This window comes from Aptenodytes patagonicus, chromosome 3 (genome assembly GCF_965638725.1).
Source record: "Aptenodytes patagonicus chromosome 3, bAptPat1.pri.cur, whole genome shotgun sequence".
Taxonomy (NCBI): domain Eukaryota; kingdom Metazoa; phylum Chordata; class Aves; order Sphenisciformes; family Spheniscidae; genus Aptenodytes; species Aptenodytes patagonicus.
This window is the reverse complement of record NC_134951.1, coordinates 2,934,834-2,954,638: the sequence shown is the minus strand read 5'-3', so window position 1 is coordinate 2,954,638 and position 19,805 is coordinate 2,934,834. Positions and strand designations below refer to the sequence as shown.

At 42.6% G+C, this 19,805-nt stretch overlaps 1 protein-coding gene across 3 annotated transcripts in view; it reads left to right on the top strand.

Annotated features, from left to right (window-relative positions):
* Positions 1-19,805, top strand: part of KIF13B (kinesin family member 13B) — a 133,992-nt gene extending 114,187 nt beyond the window's left edge. For all 3 annotated transcript variants that reach the window (XM_076332574.1, XM_076332573.1, XM_076332572.1), the window contains 3 exons: positions 9,251-9,313; positions 10,855-11,875; positions 14,518-19,805. In XM_076332574.1, coding sequence (XP_076188689.1) covers positions 9,251-9,313; positions 10,855-11,875; positions 14,518-14,810 — 1,377 coding nt within the window. In that variant the 3' untranslated portion in view covers positions 14,811-19,805. The remainder of the gene's footprint in view (positions 1-9,250; positions 9,314-10,854; positions 11,876-14,517) is intronic.

Sequence of the window (19,805 nt, the reverse complement as noted above, 5' to 3'; positions counted from 1 at the left end):
TACACTCAGCCCACTTGGCTTTTTTAAAGTGCCAAGTACACTACCAGCGTGATTTATGGTAATACCACTAAATTACCACAGCAACAATAGTAAAATTTATGAAGTGCACTTAGTGTTGTTTGTGTATTGCCAAGTGGAAAATGTAATTCTATTTTTAATTTGTTATTTCATACACCATTCCCCCCCGCCCCTCGCCCCAGCTCATGTCACCTTTTACCTGCTATGTACTTTGGCCAGTTGCTTTGTTCGTTCTCTTTGTCTATTCCACATGTCAGAGAAGCATTTGATTTTTTTTTTTTTTTTTTTTTTTGGATGCTGTGTTGCAAAACTCCACCTGCTCCCGATGTGGCTTCTGTGCTCTGAGCAGTAGCTAATGCGTGGTCAAGCAGACTAGAAAACACTACTTTCTTTTAAAGAAAACAGATGAAATACAGAATCCCATTATAAATAATATTTTCTCCTTTATTTGAGAGTCTGTAGTTTATTTATAAAGGAGTAGTCCTGTATAGCGTAAGTCTGGAAGATTTAAAAAACTGTTATGAAGATAAATCTGGAGCCAGATCTCGCACGTTAAAGTTTGTGGAAGTCCACTCTGTCCGTGCTTTGTTAACCGTCCAGCTCACTCTGCTGTCTCGTTCACTTGTCTGGAGTTCTGGAAGCACATTACCTGTTAACTGAGACCTTTCCATACCTCTTTACATGCAGAAAAATGTTTTAAAAGGATATCTTTCTCAAAACAAAGCAAAACAAACCCTAAGAATCCCCAAGCAACTATTTGTTGTGACTGGATCCAGACATTCTATTCCGTTGTTTGCTACAGCTAAACTTGCTGTTATAAGACTGTCTGAGGATTACAGGAAGCTGTTTTGTCATTGTAGAAGTACAGTGAAATATTAAATAAATAGACCAAAAATAAATACCCTAACACTTAAATATTTTTAAAAGTAACTTATGACAGACCTAGCACAAATAAAAGGAAGGCAGATTCAAAATATTTTTAGTTTGACTGTGGTTCTATTCTCTACAAAGTAATAAAAGGAGCAAATTTTACTCCCAAATCTTATCTACTTTAATGCTTTACATTTTCATGTTGCCTTTTGCTTACAACAGCCTTAGTGTTGAGACTGGATTCGTAGAACCTTACTCATCTATGAAATTCAGAGAATTAAAATTAAGACAGTGGCTTTCTTAAAGGTATTCTGGTATCGAAAGATGCAAATAGGTGTTCTTTACAATTGCAGTGAGAGCCTTTCACAACTTCTTGAATTCTTACTGAATCAATGAGAGCTGAGATTACAAACGAGGTCTAATTTCCTGCCTCTAGTCTAACCACCTGTTCCCACTCCTTCCTACTGTTCAAGATCAGTCTTGTATTATTTGTCTTGAAGTCAGTTTTTAAACTACAAAGACATCTATTTAAAGATATTTTAATTTATATTATGGATTACTGTGGAAACTCAAGTAATCAGATCATGATCGCAACAATTTTTAATAGGAGGGAAAATGCTATTTCTGCTTTGTTTTAAAAAAATAAAAGCTAATATATAAACAGGAGCGTGTGATTTTGTTATGCTTGGTTGCGTTGGAGAGCAACCTAAGTTTTTCCATGACCACTGGATCTGTGTAGTAAAATGAAATCTTAAAATTACTTGCCACTTTTAGTTTTGTAACAGAACAAGTCAGTTGTGTTACAAATACACCTCACTGGTTTGAGAGGTTTATAGATATTCTTCGCAGCTCTATCAGTAAGGAAACAGGGCTTCTTCACTCCTGTTAGCAATCACAGTGCATAGAAGAGAGAGCGAAAATTGAAGGAACTGCTACAGAACTAGCTACAGCTTCTTCTGTGCAGCAGAAAAAATAAATACGTGCTGTTGTAGCGAGTCTGGCTTTAAGATCATAAATATCATGTCTCGTAATCTTTCTTGCTGTTTCTTTATAATGGCCTGATGATGCAAATGTGGCCAGAAGAATTTAACCGGTGGCGGTGATGAATGGCCGTTGTACTCAGTGGATGATGGGGCTGCTATGGGGGTCAGCGTTTGGCAATCAGCTTTAACACCTTATCGCTAACCTGCCAGAGCGAGACAGCAAGCTAGTAATTCTTGCATAACTGTAGGAAACGACGCAATAGAGAGGACACAAAAAATGATATTTCTGAGTCTCAGAAAATACAGAACACATCTTAGTTCTGTGGCAGAATAAAACTTCGATACACAGTGGCAGGGGACGTAAATGAATGTGCAAGGTGAGTAGGTGGGAAAGTACGAGAAGTATAAGGGGGAGGCGAAGCCGAAAGGATTTTTTGGCTGTAATTGCAAAGGAATCTGACCGCTAACTGGGAACTGATGGGCTTCTGTTGCCGTAAACAGCAAATTGGGAGAGCTAGGTTCAGGAATAGAAATGACTAAAGGAATGCTTTACAAAGCAAATAGATCTAAATCATCCTTTCCTGGCTAAAAGCAAATGAGCAGATGCGTAATAACAGGTTTTTGAACATAAATACCAAAAAGCTAAGGGGATCAGTTTATTACTTTCTCCTGGTTCATCGAACAACTACAGTGAAAGAGAATTTCCAAAGTTCTTGTCAAGCTCCCTTTTCAGTGCATATCTGTTACATTATTTGAGAGTACTTAATTATCTAATGTCGTTAAAACCTGTTCTGGAAAAATGCTGGTGAACCATCTTGAACTAGATGGCTGGCCCAGCTGTTGTATTAAATCTCCAATATGTTATAGTTAAATTATCAGGGTTGGATGACTGTACGTCTCTGCAGAAAGCATCAGATTTGATTTGTTGCGCCTTGTAAGCAGGGTCTTAGGGCTAAGTGGATTTCAGTGCTTTTGAGCATCATTTCCAAGGGAGCAGTACTTAACCTTCTTCCAAGTTTATAACTGAAGTGAAGTTCATCACGACCAAGCAGCTCTCTGAGTGGACGCGTTACCGCATCTCTGATTCTGTGCGAGTAAACAGAAGACGGAGTTCCGATCGCTCGTTCTGAAAATACCTTTTTTTATTTTAGCAGCTTTTTATTTCAATCATACGCCGTTGCTTAGGCTGGCATCAACCTTAAAGTAAGTGAGCACATACAAAAATTATCTTAACAAAATGGTCTTTCCCGGTGCTGTTTTTTGTTTATAGTCAGTGGTTGCCTGAGTTTCAGAAATGCAGAGACATTCCAGTCAAGGTGGTGGCAGCTAACAAAATTGCTGTCTTTGACCTTCTGATGCAAGTTTAGTAACTAATCTGGAGAATAATGAACCGCAATTAATGAAATCTGCTCTCGTATTCAAGTGTGTTTCTCAGACAGCACATAAAATAATTGAAAGAACTTCCTGCTCTCTAATTAGTTAGATTGAATTAATTTGGCATAATAGGATTCTTTATGTAACTAGCAGAACGGCTTCCGATGAAGCTGTTTATGTACCTAAAAGATTGGTTTCTGATGAAGCTGTTTATATACTTTTAAGTTAGAAAATGCCCGTTTTGTCCATTATCTGATGCCTTTAAATTAATTGCCAGTAGTCTGTAAATAAAAAAAGCCAACAACTTAAACCTTTTTGATTGCTGGAATTGCTTTTTATTTTCCGAGTCTGTTCTTTAAAAAGCTTAGTACCGCAGTGTGCAAGATTTAAAGCCTTACCAAACCTTATTGCTGATGGGGGAAAAGTTTAAAATACTTGCGTAAAATATGCAGGTGGATGGAGAATCAGTGTTTCATCTATCTGTGCTTAATTATATTATGTACATGCTCTTGAAGCTTGTCTTTTTTATTAACACGCTGAGGCTTTCATAGTGTACACCAAGCAGAATTACTGTTCTTTACCTTACGACCCTGTTGATCTCCAGGAACTGCCCGTGTAATTACATTTTAGGGCATCATTGGGTGCTGATATTAAAAATGTACATATTAAATTTCAGTTTCTGTTTTTTGACATTGCTGTGGCGGAAGCACATTCCTCTGACCAATGTGCATTTGGTAAGTGGATTTTGGTCACCTTCATACTCGAGAACCTTGTTGGATGCTCAGATGTCTTTTTGTTAGCACATGGCTTAAATGAGAGATCTTGAGTCACAGCTATGTTAAAAAAATAAGAAACTATTTGAATTTCCGTATGCTAATGTAACTCATTTTTATTTTGTGGTACGGAAATGCAGACATGTGACACATGGAGAGGGCAGCTTTCAGTTTTTTCTCTTTCACCTTCTGATGCAGACGTAGTAATTAATCTTAAAAAATAATGAAATGCAGTTAATGAAAAGCTATCTGAATAGACAAAAGCTTTTTTCTGGCAGTGCATTAAAAAATAAGTTTCATGGATGTGCGTGATGCATAGTATAATTGCTAGAACTGACATTCCTTAATCAAATGTAAATATTGTGGCCTCGGAGAACCTTTTTTAAAATCTCAAAGGCTTTTTTTCAGAGTTTCAAATAAAGAATCATTTGGATGCTATAATCAGCATAGCTCAACAGATCCTCTGTGGCCAGCTGAGCTCATATGTGTCTAGTTCTTGGGACTGAGTTGTTAGTGTTTTGATTTCTTTCTGAGTTCAGTTTTCGCTATCATCATCATACAAATAGTTTTTAATGAGAATGAGTATGGAAAACTGGCTTTTAAAGTTCTTAGAGCAAACCACTGAAACTTCTTTATGAACTAACTTGAAAATGGTTATGAATTACCCTTTTAATCTGCTTGGACCTAGGAGTGAAGTAATTTAACTGCATAGAAAACGGTATGGTTAATTTTGCGTAAAGTATATTAGAAATGTGGAATTCAAAAGTATGGTTACAGGCTGAAATGTTCCACATATGGAAGGTGGAATAAGAGGGTTTTGTTTGGGTTAATATTTAAATGCACAGTGTCTTCAGAGAAGAAAACAAACACACACCAAAAAACCAACAAACTAACTTGTACTGGGTTTCAGATCTCCTTTTGGAATTCAGGAGATGTTATATTTGAATGATTAATGACTTCAAAATGATTTTAAAATGGAGGGCAGAGAGGAATATTGTTGGGGGGGACCTTTTTAAAATGGATTCAACTTTTTTGGCTACGTCCTAGGGGATTCAGAATTCTTACTGCATTGCTGTGTATGTCTTGTGAAAGTATTTTATCCCGAGTGCTCAAAACTGATGTAAATCTATATTTAATGAAGCAACTGTTATGCCCTGCTGCAGAAGTTTCCAATAGCTGCTTTTAAATGGTGATGTGAACATAATACTGTCAGTGTGACAGTCCTTGAGCTCAGTCACTCCAATCTGTGGATGGTAAAGCATAGACAAGCGCAGTGGAAGTTTTCTGATAATGCCTTTTTAGGATTGCATCAGCTATAACCTTGGCTAGACCATTTCTGGAGCTTGGAGGATAATTCTTGTACGCGCTGGCCCAGTCTGGTCTGTTAACTGCCACTGAACTTGCTGCATATTGGGTGTTAACATTGAAGGATTTTCATCCAGTGACATGAAGTCAAAAGGCTTTGTACTGAAGTCATCAGTCACCATGGTCAGAGGTGTTTTACAAAATGTTTAATGACATAGAAATACCAAATGTGTTTTTCTGAGCTCATAGAAGAGGTTGCCATTATATATATGTAATATACGGTACGAAAAAGAGTTCATTTAGGATTAATTTTGGTGCCTCTGTAAGTGCAGTGAGATACACACTTGCTTTTCCTGGTCAAGCTCACCAACATACCAGGTTGGTCTCCAGATTACGCTAATCACTAGTAACTACGTGGCTTTTGGTCACCTCAAAGTATGTGCAAACTGACCTCTCGTCTGACCAGAACATACACACTCTTAGAAATCCTTATAAACTCACTGCACAGAGTAGCAGCTCTTAAGAAAATGACAATTTTTGTTCTACAAAGATTCAAAGATGCTTTAAAGTTAATTGCTTTCGTGTTCTCTCTTACTTCATATTTTGTCAGCTTGCTTGAAGAAATTGTGCCAAAAATTATCACTGTAAAAGGGTCATGTTTTGCCATTGGGTAAATATATGTGTCTGGTTTAGCAGTCGCTATCTACAAACGTTTAATGACAGAATTTGGCTCTCGATTCAGAAATATTTTTCATCCAGTAAATGTCTTCAGAGATAGTCAAGCACATTGTTTTCAGTATCTCCCCCCCCAAGTAACTTGACTACATTTCATAACAAAGATTTGTTTTAGTACCCTTGCTGCCCCAGTGAGGGTGTTTCTGCCCATCTGTTTCTTGTCAACGCTAAAGTTGGGCAAGTGCCACTTCTCATAATTGCTTTTTTCTCCATGTTTTTCTAAACATTGCTTGGCAAAGTTATTGTAGTTTTGAGATTTGTCATCCTTTCAGGGGGAGAACTTGATGAGGAATGATTAAAGTGTAACGGTTTTCTTTCTTTTGCTATTTGATATCAACTGGATTTTTATGTTTCATGGATTTACAGGCTGTAAGACTGAAGGTTTTTGAGAGATAAAAAACCCAAACAAATGCTTTCCTCCGTTTATTTGTTTTAAAGGGAGAAAAGGAAATCAAAGGAACTGAGAAATATCTTTAAATACTTTTTCTTATTCCAATTCTGAGTGCTTATCTCTGGATAATAATGCTAGACCTCAGAGCACTTCCCAGAGATGGCACGTATACTGGGAGAAAATGGGGCAAAAAGATCAAGTTGTGTTGCGGTGCCAGCGTGAGAGCCTGGAGCTGGCTTTAGCTCCTGATAGAAGGTCTGCTGAAAAAGGCTGTTTCCCCAGCTATATCAGATCACAACAGCAGTGTGGAAGCAACAAGGACAGTGTTTTTCCTTTTCGCGACCTTTCTGAGATGCCAAAATGCAGTGCTTTTAGCACTGGACCATGGAGATATTTAACTAGGATAATTTGAATTCAAGAGCCTTGGCTTCTCACTGAGGTTCAGCTGCACCTCTGCAAAAGGTTTAAAGTGCTATGCCTAGGGATGTAAGTGCCTGCCTAGGGATTAGCCCTAATGCCTTGTGACTGCAGATATTTTTTTCATTAAAAGGTGATATTTAATAGCTTGGCTTTGCACTCCCAAGGTGGACCAACCCATGGTTCATAGATGGTTGAAGAGGAGAGAATAAGTGTTCTGCCAAATACTCTGCTCCCTTTAACACCGTGATAAGCTTCTATTAAACCTAAAATTTGCAGGGTTTTCTCATAAGAAAGTTAATCCCTCTCCTCTCTAGTCTTTGTTAAAGCGAAACACTTGGCTGTTATGACAATCAAGTTATCCTTGCATGTCTGAGTTAATACTTCAGGACGAGTCAGAGTACTCACGCACCTCATTGCTCTAAGCTATCTCTGGACTCGGTTGCAAGTCAGTACTACGGTTGTTTTCAGGTTAATACTTTTGTCTTAGAAGATTGCTGCTTTATTCCAAAGGAAGCTGAAATTCTGGAGTACGAGGTGTCTGAAAACCACTGGATCACGAGCCCTAAAGCTGTGTTTATTTTTAGGCTTCGTTGATTTGTTCTGATTCGGGTCGCCATCTGCTTCCTGGAGCCCCAGTGCATGTCCTAGTAAGGATCTCAAAATGCTAATACCTTGTGCACCCGAAATAGAGCCAGTTTGCTCTGAACCCCACTTCAGTGGTGTACTTTCAATTAGCAGGTTTAATGACAAGCAAACCCCTCCTCTCCTGCTTTCTTTTATTGAACTGAAGTTTTAATGTCTTAAAAAAAATTATTTTGATCCACTGTGAACCTGTTGGAGTTTTTGTCCGTCTTTTTTGTCTTTTTATTTTTTACCTTGAACAACCGTGTTTTTATTTAATGCCTGGCAATCTCTGTATAAATAATAGCTGTTCCTTTCCCCCATGTTTATTTCTTTTCGGGACAGGATTGGTCATATTCCTGCTTTACTGTACTTAGAAAGGATGCAAGAGAAGAGTACCTTACTCTTCAGCTGGAAAGTTTCTGTTCTTTAAACAGATTGTTGAATTCTGGAAATAGCTGTCTCGGAGATGAGCGCTGTCTGCATATTGCTACAGAAGGAGTTCTCAAGTCCCTTGGAGAAAAAAAAAAAGGCAAAAAAAGCAGACTGCTCCCAAATTGTATAATATGTCACCCTTAAAGAGCTCTTTCCCTGGAAGTATGAACCTGCACTTGCAGTACGTTATTTAACAGAGCTAAAGAGAGTTGTTTCTGCCTTTTTCTGCGCTCTCCTTTTCTTCATGCTTCCCTTTCCCAAGGTTCTCCATTGAACTGGTCAACACTCCTGTGTCAACAGTGCATGACAGCCCAAGCTGACAGCTTAACCTAAGATTTATAGTCAAGTGTCACAATTTGCTGTTACAGTCTTAGGAGAGTGATTATTTCAAATATTGAAAATAAAAACCTGAATACAGAGCAAGCGAGGGACATCTATTGTCAAAGCCTTCATATCAAACCCTGTGCTATAAAAGAGAAAAATACTGTTGAAACAGCGATAGGATGAGAGGACGAGAGGAAACGGCCTCAAGTTGCGCCAGGGGACGTGAGGAAAAACGTCTTTACTGAAAGAGTGGTTAAACGTTGGACCAGGCTGCCCAGGGAAGTGGTTGAATCACCATCCCTGGAGGTATAAAAGACGTGTAGATGAGGCACTTAGGGACATGGTTTAGTGGGCATGGTGGTGTTGGGTCGACGGTTGGACTCGATGATCTTAGAGGTCTTTTCCAACCTCAATGATTCTATGATTCTATGAAACTGCGAAGTGGTCCTTCTGACACGGGACCGGTATATTGTGATTAGCAAATGGCAGGTGTAGTCTTCACTCTAGCAGGCAGTGGTGATGCCCTCTTTGAAAAGAAGATGCACAGATCTTGTTTCTGGCTTTCTCCTTGAGTTAAAGCAAACAGTGCCAAAAGCTAAAGTGCATTAAGATACTGGAGATGGAGAAAGAGTTTGGGAGAGGGACTGAAGCTGAGGTTTTCACTAGCCAGACCAGCGCGACCTCAGACCTCTTCGTCGTCTGGTTGCTCAGTGGTCTGTCTTTGACTGCATTAAAAGAAAACGTTGTACACTGTGAAATTGTACTTTGTGGCTGCTTATGTGTTAAAATTCCGGGGTGCCTTGGTTAAGGTGTTTTCCCCTTCGGAGTACGTTGTCAGAATGCAATAAAATAGCAATGCTCCATCCCTTCGTGACAACGGTTTGTTTGCGATTCCAAAATTTCAGATGTAAGTTTTAATGTTTACCAATTTGACAATATTTAATCCTTTAAGTGAACGATGCTCTGGTTTTTGGTTTTTTTTTTTTTTTTCATTCCTGCAGGCTGTCCCACGAATTATGGTTCAGTCTGCCAGTATTGATGCCAGCGCTGCAAGGGTGAAACAGGTAAGCACATCCCAGGATGTGATGATACGGTTTGCATATTCACATGCCTGGAAACCGGAGGTGGCAAAAGCAGCTGCTGGGATAGCTCCTTAAAACCTGTTGCACTTGTACTGTTGCTTCACTGTGAGACAATTAAATGCAGTGTGTGTTGCTGTGTTTTCTTAGGTCTTGGTAAAATCTCCCTTTATCGCTGGTTACACTTTCATATTTGAAAGCCTGGTTAATCATATGACTGCTTAACTAGCTAAAATTTAGCTGTTTTGCCGCTTTAAAAGGCAAATTGCTAGGCTCTGACACTTCCTATAAACAGAACGTGTCTGTTATTCTGAGTGTTGAGCTTAATTCTCAATTTTACATTTCAAGCCAATTCATGATATCGGTGTGAAAAAAAGGCTCTTGCTAAGCTGGAGAGAAAATAGACCCTATGATCTCCCACAGTTCTGCTGAACTTCAGTCTTATGAATAGCAAATCAGCTTTCTCCCACTGTGCTTTTATTGTCTTAGCAAAATGTGTGTTATCTGAATGCTTAAAAGGGAAAGCCCAAAGAAAGAGCGGAGCTCCAGAGTCCACGTGTACACCACCCTCTCCATAGAAAAGCTAAAAATATGTCTTTAATCCACAGGAATATTTCAAAAAACTTTTTTGTATTACATTTCATGTAGCAATACCAAGCTAGCCTTTGGTTCTGAAATTCCTGTAGTTCAATCAAATCCCTCTTTCTTCAAATGCCACTTATGTTTCCAGTGGAAAAGGCACTTCAGAATAGGTGAAAATCCTGTAGTTTTGGACATGTTGCCACTAGATGGGATAAAAAACAAAATTTGAACAGTAAACAAAAATGTACACCTGAGACTTAAGATAGGATATGTACAAATCTGCTGTCCTCCAACCACTTTTTTTTTTTCCCCTTCATATTAGAAGCCTCTTCCCTCCCTCCCAAAGAGATTTAGAGACATCCTAATCTTTTAGAGTACATGTGGTGGCAAAAGATATTGATCTATCAGATTTAGTAAACTTTACAGCCAAGAAATACATCACTAAAATGGGCTGTTAATCTCACGAGGTGCAGTTAATTTCATACTCTGAAAGTGTGTGGTGCTGGCGGCATTGAGGTGGGAATGGCTTTTGGAAACGGGGACATAAATGACAGTTTAGTTGGAGAGACATGATTTATCAATCCTGAGAGTTAAGCCAAATAACTGTGAGAGACTTATAGATCATGGCTGTTTCACATTTCATATAAATCCTGCTATTCAAACAGCAAATGACCATTCCTGTAATATAAATAATTTTTCAGTAAATATTGGGGAACGTATTTCTTTTAGTCGACACTTTTCTTATTAATGGAAGAAATGAGCTGACAATCCTACCAGGTTTGCGAAGCTGACTTCAGATCAGCTCGCACCTCTTGGAGATTGCAGCTACACAGGGATTTAGATAAGCTGGAGGCCTTAGTACTTCCCAGAGGCCTTGTATCTGTCCTTTTAGCCCAGATATTTTGGATACAGAGCTCCATGGTCCCTATCCTCTTCTGTTTCAGATTAACCAAGAGGAAGTAGGGAAACAGCCATTCGAAACTGCAGTGCAGACGTCTGAGGCGGACAAGAGTCCGGAAAAGACACCCAAAGTGCCTCTGCAGCAGCCCATGGGAGACATCCAGGTGCAGGACTCCCAGGAAGGACCTCCAAGTCCTCTGAGTGAAGCCTCCAGCGGGTACTTTTCTCATAGTGTCTCGACAGCCACCCTCTCTGAAGCCCTTGCAGCAGGAATTGATGCTGTGGCTCAGCCAGGGGGTCAAATGCCTGCAGTGAGTGACTTCCCAGCTCCCGCTGTGGCTCAGGTCTCTTCTTCTGACGTGCCAGGGCACTCGGACGGTTCTTCAGAAAGCTGTCTCAGTACTAAGAGAGAGAGTCTACCCGCCTTCAGCCTTCAAAGTGCTCACACAAGACCTAAAGACAGCAGTGAAGTGAATGGAAATGATGCTTTGAAATCAAAATCTTGCGCATCTCCTGTGACTCAAAGCGAGCAGGCAAATGATGCCTCTGTAGCCACTGATGCAAAAACCTTTCTTTCTACCTCCACTCCAAAGAAGGAGTTGTTATCCAAACAATCGATGGAGTCAGCAGGACACGCTAGGAAAAAAGAAATGGCTTCTGGGTCTTCAGAAGTGGGGTTTCCCAAACCACGGATTCATCCTGACCAATTGTCCCAGCCCGGCATTGCAGCCTCCCCCTTCAAAATCCAGAAAGTCAAGACGTCAGAGCTGAAGTCCTTTACAAGCATGCTGGGGACAGATCCCACATGTTCACTAAACACAGAAGAGCAGCAAGGAGAAAAGAGCACGTCTGCTGCCCGTGGACTGAACCATGATGGATCAGACGCGGCAGAAGAAAAACTGGAGGAGACTTCTGACTCCGAAGATGCCAATGAAATTCCCGAGTGGCTGAAAGAGGGAGAATATGTCACAGTTGGCACAAATAAGACGGGCACCGTTAGATATATTGGGCCCACAGACTTTCAAGAGGGAACATGGGTTGGTGTCGAACTGGATTTACCTTCAGGTAAAATATGATCTAGACCGGGTGTAAAGCAGACAGCATGTCAGAGTTTGCAGTGTTCATTTTAATGCTACTTTTTGATGGGGGGGGGGGTCATTAGCATTGGGTGCATTTTGAGAAGGGAAATATAAAAGATCTTTCCCCGCTGTGAACTTTTTCCAGTCTGCCTTTGTAAACCTAGTCTCACTGACCTCTGACTGAATTGTGTCCCTTTTCAGTTATTTCATTGGCTTCTTACAATGGAGGTAGGAATCAGGATTGCTTTTACAATGCAGCTCGGTAAGTATGTAGTATGTAGTTGTAGGAGATGCACCTTGTGTCTAAAGAGTTCTCTTCTGGACTTCTGCTCTGAGGAGAAGAGTGTCCAAAGCGCAACAGGAATTGTGGGGTTCAAATGAGCAAAGGAACATTTAGGCTAAGTAAGATGCAAAGTCTCCTGACAGGTTACCTAGTCTCTCACAAGCTGTTTTAAAATAAGCTGTAAAATTACAAGACTGTTTGTGTGTGTATACCTATGTATATGAAAACCAGTAGGAAATAATCATACATCGACCACCCGGATGTACAGATGATTTAAGGTTTCTTTCAGCTTCTCATTTGTCATTCCTGTCTGACTCTTACCTGTACAACTGTAGACTTCCCAGAATTTAGGCTCTAATACATACTTTTTGGAAACTAGGGTGCTGTTCCTGGGGAGGCTCTGTTCATATGTGCCGTTGTAGCATGACACAGAAAAACACTGACTTCAGCACAGGCCCTTTAAAGTGAGGGAGATGAAAGAGAGATGACGGCTGGCATTTGTTCTCTGCTGGAGCCCCAGGCTTCATAACTCCCTTCCTCTGCAGGTTCGCGTCCACTTTCATGGCACTTGTTTTCTCCAAGAGTAGGCAGGATTGGGGGAAGGCAGGGCGCGCTAGTGGAAAATTCAAGAGACAAGCAGTACCACTTGTCTGCCACTGCCTTTGATAGTAAGAGGGTTTGGTTTACCAAGGGCACGTAAAGCTCCTTATTTAAATCCTTTTAACCAAGCTGTAGCATTCCAAGTCTGCAGTGCAGGCTCTGTTTGGTGAATCAGCACGTCCCAGGGAGTTGCCCGTGCTCGTCTCTGCTGCACGCTTCCCTGGGATCGGAGCCGTTCACCAAGATAAATACGGTGTCAAGGATCCAGAACTCCCATTAAATGAGCAGTTATCTTCCCTGCGCATGGTGTGCTCATAAAAGCTGAACTGGATGGTGTGTTTTCAGCTGGTTTCAGAAAACTCTCTGGAGCTTGCCATCCCGGAAAGCAAACTGTAGCTCTAATCCCTTTGAAAGTTGTAGACCCGATTCTCAGTCCTGAATTCATACCTTATTTAAAAAAAAATAAAAATATATAGTTACAGATTCATTTCCATTTTGGAAAGTCACCTTCCCTCCCTGTCTGGCTACTCTGGTCCACAGTGCTAATTCTGTTAAGCTGTTTGCACATACCTGGTAAACATCAGCTTTGCTGTTCGTGGAAGAGTCGAACAGCTACGAGATTTTTGGTCTGTCGAGGACTCAACTGCTGATGTTGCTAGATATTTTTTTCCCCCTTCTGTTTCCACAATGATTAAGTCCCTGATTTGTTGGAGCATAACTGGTTACTAGCACATCTGGAGCTTCACTTGGGAAATACGGTCACAAACTTGTATCTTTGTCACACTACAAACAGGGATAGAAGTCCAAGTCCTTGGCCACGTGAGGGTGTATCGGACCCAACGTGGTAATGGTGGTAGAGAGAAGGAAACACCCGTAAAACAAAAGGGGTGACCTTTATGTCATTTAAAGAGCTGTTGTATCTTTTCACGTTCCCTTTACAGATGGGAGCAGTCTCTGTTGCGGTACCCAGAACAGCGATCGTGAGAACTTTAAATGATCTAAAGGGAGAAATAGATCTCAACAGCATCAGCGTAAAGAAATTATTCTTTCTGTTCTGTGGAGGTTTTATGACATGGAAACAGTAACTCTTCTCAACTTCAGACACTCATCAACTCAGAAAACCAAAAGCTCTTTTAAATGTCTTTTTTCCTTCCTTCCTGATAGTTTGCTGATGCATCTATTGCTGAACTGATTATTTAACGCTCTTTGGTGAAATTAAAGAATTCCCCTGAATAGCAAGCGGGGAGGAAGAATAAGGTGGAGTGTCCCATTCAGAGTAACTGTCTCCGTGCAGTGGCTTTGCTGGTGTTCGGCAGTGAAGCGTGCTGGTGTCACTGGAGCACCAGCCTGCAGCTAGGAGCCACCTGAATCAAGTCCAGCCTTCTGCTGTTGCAGGCAGCTGCTTCCTCTAATCTTATGTCAAGTGCAGATAGAAAACCAGCTGATGGGGTTTTTTTATCTTCACTCCTGAGGGAAGGCTACTCCCACTTCTCTACTCCTCTGGTAGCTGGAAGACTTGTCTTTATATCAATAAGTGTATCGATCTTCGGATTTGTTTGCTCTCGTACCAGCCTTGTTCCCTAGTGCCCATAGTGCGCTCTCCTCCTGGGTGTTTACCTTCACAGTCATTTTCCATCTCAGCATTTTCTTCTTGCTTTCTTCTTCCAGTGTCCTCCTAGTAGCACGCCATATGTACACAATAAAAGCCATTTTGTCTATCATCTTTCTTTCTCTTCTCGTCAAAGGTAAGAATGATGGCTCGATTGGAGGGAAGCAGTATTTCAGATGCAACCCAGGCTACGGATTGCTTGTGAAACCAGGCAGAGTTAAAAAGGCCACGGGACCAGCGAGACGGCGGAGCACCGGATTGAGGTTGCAAGGAGGAGCCGCCGCTGAGAACAGGAAGAGTGGCAGCTTCTCCGGGTCAGCCTCCAACCTGGCTTCGCTCACAGCCCTGGCGAAATCAGAAGGAGGATCCACGCTGCGACCAGAGAAGAGCCAGAAAAATGCGGAGAACAGGAAATCCTGGGCAAACTGAGACAGCCCTACCCAGCGCAGCAAACACCGTGCAACGCAGCCAGGGGAGCAGGTCTTCTAGCTTTGGGAAGCTAAACCAACCATGTGAACTTCTAGTTTCTGGCAAACACTAATGAAGGGTTTTTTCTCTGCTTTGGGTGATTGACATGTTAATTCTTTGCCTTGTCACGGTGCTGGATCTACGCCCTTCGTTTCCTGTTACAAATTGCGACGCTTCAGGGTATGACTGATGGCAGCCGGTGAAAGCTCGTGGCGGTGGGTGGGTGTAAGCTCTGCTCTCTTCCACCTTTCACAGAAGGAAGAGATGCGTAAATTGCTCAAATTACGGCATGGCTTTCCAATAGCTACAAAATACTACCCAGGCACCAGTGCTTCTCTCGGTGTAACTGGCAATTTTAAAAAAAAAAAACCTCCCCAAAATAACAGTTCTTTTCTAATTCCGTAAGAGCTGTGTCCGTATCACATAACACATGGTGAAAGGGCAAGGTTATAACAATTCCAGACAGGCGGAGAAGCGGACACAAAACTTTATTTGGAAATAAAGAACCCCCCAAACCCCTTCATTTAAAAAAGCAACAGCTCTTTGGTTTTGTGACCTGGGACCGGTGCCTGTTTTGATTCCTGTCCTGTTGTCCCTCTCTCCTTCTGTGGAAATCAGCACAATCTTTCTAGCTGATTTGTTGGGAACGGGAGAAGGCCCATGACCCGCTCTGTAATATTTTTGATCCCTTCTTTTTAGGAAAGAGGGGAGTTGAGCGAATTTGCTGTCTGTAATCTGTTTAACGCGTGCTCTCACCATGACAGGATCCCCTCTCTCCCTTGCCCCAAAGTGGCAGGACCTTCTTCTCGTTGGTTCTGTCCTTTGGGCCAGGAGGATTTTTGCAGAGATATCAGCACTTAAGTGCTTCGATGTTCCCACCCAGCCTTTGGAGACACTATGCAAAGCAGAGGGCCGCTGCCCTTGTAACGAGATTAATCCAGTCTATTTATTTTTATTTATTATTTTAAAATATGAAATGTTTGCGCTTTACAATCATCCACCGCCCGACGTTGCACAGAGGAGCTCTACTAGCACCATACCGAGCGTCGATCCAAAGAGGAGGTGCCTCCCTCGCCAGCTAAACCGTCCCAGCGGCACGCGAAAGCAAACCCGGCTGAACAGCTGAAGAGTCGTCCCCAAAACAAATCTCTCTTGAAAGGGGGAGGTTTGGGCTGGCTTTTATAAAACTTGATTTTATTTTTGGTAACCCTTGCTAGTTTTTAACTGCCTGTGGCACAAATTACACGTTGCTGTACATGTGTGTATATTTACGTGTGCAGGTATCTACGTACATACGCTCATTTTCTAACAAATCAAGAAGGGCCACAGACTCTCGTATTCTGAGCTGTTTCTATCTTGTTTAGTCATTACGGGGGGATTGGACAGCTTGAGCAATAGACGTTTTATCTACGTGGGGAATATTTAGGATGCTAAATCAATGATGAAACTTTAATATGTGTCTAGTCACCGCCCGTGCTGCACGTGGGTATCTAAGTGCCTTACCCGTCTGGTTCAGAGGTCCAAGGGAAAGATACATTGTCATCAAAGGAGATAGGGATGCTTAGCGAAGGAGATAATTATGCTGATTTACTGTAATTAATATCATTTATGCAGAAGGAATAAAATTAAAATAGAAACTAATCTGTAGCAGAAATAAGTGGGATGGGTTACAGTGCAGCATGCATAGTACTGCCAGGGATTCGTGTATCCTTTCAGCTTCGTGTACCTAGTTTCAGTGTTTCCTAAATTTTCATAAAGAAATCTTAATATAAAATGTACAGACCAGCTTTTAAAGATATTTTTAGTGTACAGTTTTTCCTCCTTTTCCTTTGCACGAAGCTCCTGTCCGTTCAAGCCAAGACGATGGGAGAAATTTAATCATGAATAATTCAGACGCTAAAATCCTGGGTTTTAAAGTTGCAACTGTTTTTATGGACTTGACTCATGCAACAAAACGACGTTTCGTTTTGGGGTGTGACGAGTCTTACTGATGAAAGACCGCCCGCTAGTTAATACGATGCATCTTATGCTGCCTTGTAAGTTTTCTAAAATCCATCTGTACCGTTTTTCTAATTGCACTTTGTTCTGACGTGCTGCAGAAAGTCAGCTAATGTGAAACAGCCCCCTAACTGACAGTTGGGGTTTGTTATTTAGTCTCAGCATTTCATTTACTGGATTTAGGGATGTCTTTAAAACTTCTCGATGTTTGCTAGGTGGCCCCCTTGGGGGAGATACGAAGGGAAGAACCTGTCCAGCTCCTTTTGGAAGCCTCTTTTCTTCCACCGCTGTCTCTGAAGACCGGAGTTCTCCGGGGCCAATGTAAAGGTATCCAAGTCGCAGGAGCGAAAGGGTCAAGCAGAAGGTAGCTGGGTTAATAGTTCACTGTTTATGCCACTATAAATTCCTCTGGCCGTGTTTGTACTACAGCTCTGACCGCGTGAGGACGTATTTCAGTGTTTGCACGTCTGGAGCACGTGGTCGGAGGCTGCAACCGGCCGATACGGGGTGGATTTCCTCTCCCACCCGCCCTCGGTCGTGTTACAAAACCGTGCTGTGCGTATTTAGAGGGGTGTGAATCGCGGTTTGAACGGAACATACTTGCTGCCTCCTCTCGGATAACTTGACCTGGAAGCAAATGTCTTAAATACGGCTGGTATGTTTTCAAACGTCAGTGGACGATTAGCGTGACGAAGTGGCTCTGCTGACAGAGCGCCTGGTTGACTTTGGTGGAGGGAGGATTTTACTCGTAGCTCTCTCGGTTTTTATTGTCTCGTTTGACTTTTGAAACTAAACCTCTCCTCAAATCCCGCCCTGACACCCGCCCCAAAAATGAAGCCACCCTGACTGACTCACCCCGATGCGGCGCAAGCTCCAGAAAGCCAAACAAATCCAATCCGGCCGTGAGGACGCTCTCAGAGGACTTCTCTGACTCCCTCCTGCTCACCCCAGCTTTCCTGAGCACGTGAGGTTCCTTCTAAAGATATTTTCCAAGATTTGGGCACAGTGAGTGCACATCCCTCTACTCAAAGCCATCTGTTACTCTGCACCAGCTAAGCCAACTAACCAGAAAACAGTTTAAAACCATACTGAAGGTAACGTATGCTTTTTTTTTTAATTGATAACATTAGAAAAACTACGCTCAGCATAAAGGAGGAGGTGCTCTTACTGGAACTGCTCAGCAGCTGAGGCTGGCGCGTTAATAGCTATGCATATTTTCCAAGACTTTCATGCACTTTATACAGGGAAGAAGAATATTTAATGCAGGAACTGTAATTTGTAGCGAGTGTCTCGTCTCCTGTGTCTGCTCGGTGGTGCAAGCTTGCTTTCTGGATCCCTGAACCGTGGATGGATCTCGGATTCTGGGCGTAGAAAATTGCGTTGGTTCGTAGGAAACGTAAGGGTCCGAACCCGTGTCCGCAGCTCTGCGGGTCCCTTCCTCCGCACGGGCTGCGGGCTTTTGAAGCGTGGTGTCGTTTGCTCCGAGTCAGCCAAGGGGATGGTATTTTTTTGGAGGGACTTTTTTGGGTTTTCTCAAACCAAGCCAAGGCTTTTTCCTGTGTTACGTTCAGCGCTCGTGGTGTTTTGATCTCTGTGTCCAAAATGATACCTTTTCAGTTCGAGGGCCTTGGCTCTTCCCTGTTTAATGATGTAGTTTAGTTGAGGAAAACTCATAGAAACAAGTTCTGCGTGGTAATGCTGCCCGAGTCCTTAAGAAGAGAGTTTTGTCAGTGGTTGAGATGGAAGCTCCCCGCTGCTGCCCGCGAGGCGGGATGTTCAACGCCTCTTTGCTCTCCTACGAACCAAGAAACCCCCCTCGTTCCTACCTGTCGGTCGTGAAAACCTGCACGAAACGAGCTTGGGTGTTGTACAGACCTGTGTACGGTAACGGAGCTGTTGAAGAGTCTTTTCTGTGTCGATGCTTGTGTTGTCCTTACGCTGGTACTGCTGGTTCTTTGCACAGGTTCAGTTTTCGCAGTGCCTTATCCCTGGGTCAGCAGCTAACGCAGCGAGGGGCTGGGTTTCACGCCGGCCTCGAGGCTGCCTAGCTTTTAGGAAAGGGAGATCCTCCCTAGTAAGTAAAGGTGCAGACTGGTCACACTACAAAATACTCTTGAGCTGGGGTCACAAATAAGTGTCTTGTTCCTTTATCTCCTTTATCTTTGCTTCGGTTTCTGCTCTCTCCGCCCTCCTCCTAAACCACCATCATATTTTTCACCCCCGAGAAAGGCTCGGCCGCTGCTCTCTGCCCATGAGCCCCCGGCTAGGCTGGGTTCAACTGGCGGCAGAGCCTCCTGGCCCAGCCTGGCTAAGCCTTGTCCTGGCTCTGGCGTCCGAATGCTGCGGCGGAGAGAACAGGGACGTGGCCTGGGGCTCCTTAAACCCAGCGAGGGGGCGCAGAGCGGTAGGGACGCGTTAAAGACATTTCCCCTTCACCGGCCTTACCCGCTCAGTAGGAGCGGTGCTTTTGTTCGGCAGGAGAAGGCAGCTGCTCTCCCCCTCGCTTTCCCCTGCCAAACTGATTTTGAAGCCGACAGGGGAGCCGCGCTCCGAGCAGTAACTGGCAGAGTGTGAATCGGCGCGTTCCCGCCTCGCTTCAGACATCCTTGTCTCTAGTGCCGTTCCTCCCCACGCGCCCCAAGCGTGCTCATTGCAGCCGACGTACGTTTTGCTTTTTCACCACCGCTAACGTCCGCCGTGTCTTGGGAGAGCCTGTTCCAGCTCGTCTTTCTGTTGATTTCTGTAAATGTAGTGGGTCTGTATATAAAGAGTGGCTATTTACACTGTGGTATTACGTGTCGATCGGTGTACTTTAAATGAGCTAAAATCCAAAGATACTTTGTAATGAGCTGTAAAGTTTTTAATTATTTCTGTACAATACTAAATTACTGTAATAATGTATTATACATGCGATGCAGCCTGCAGTACCTAAATAAACATCATCTTTAGAGCCGTTAA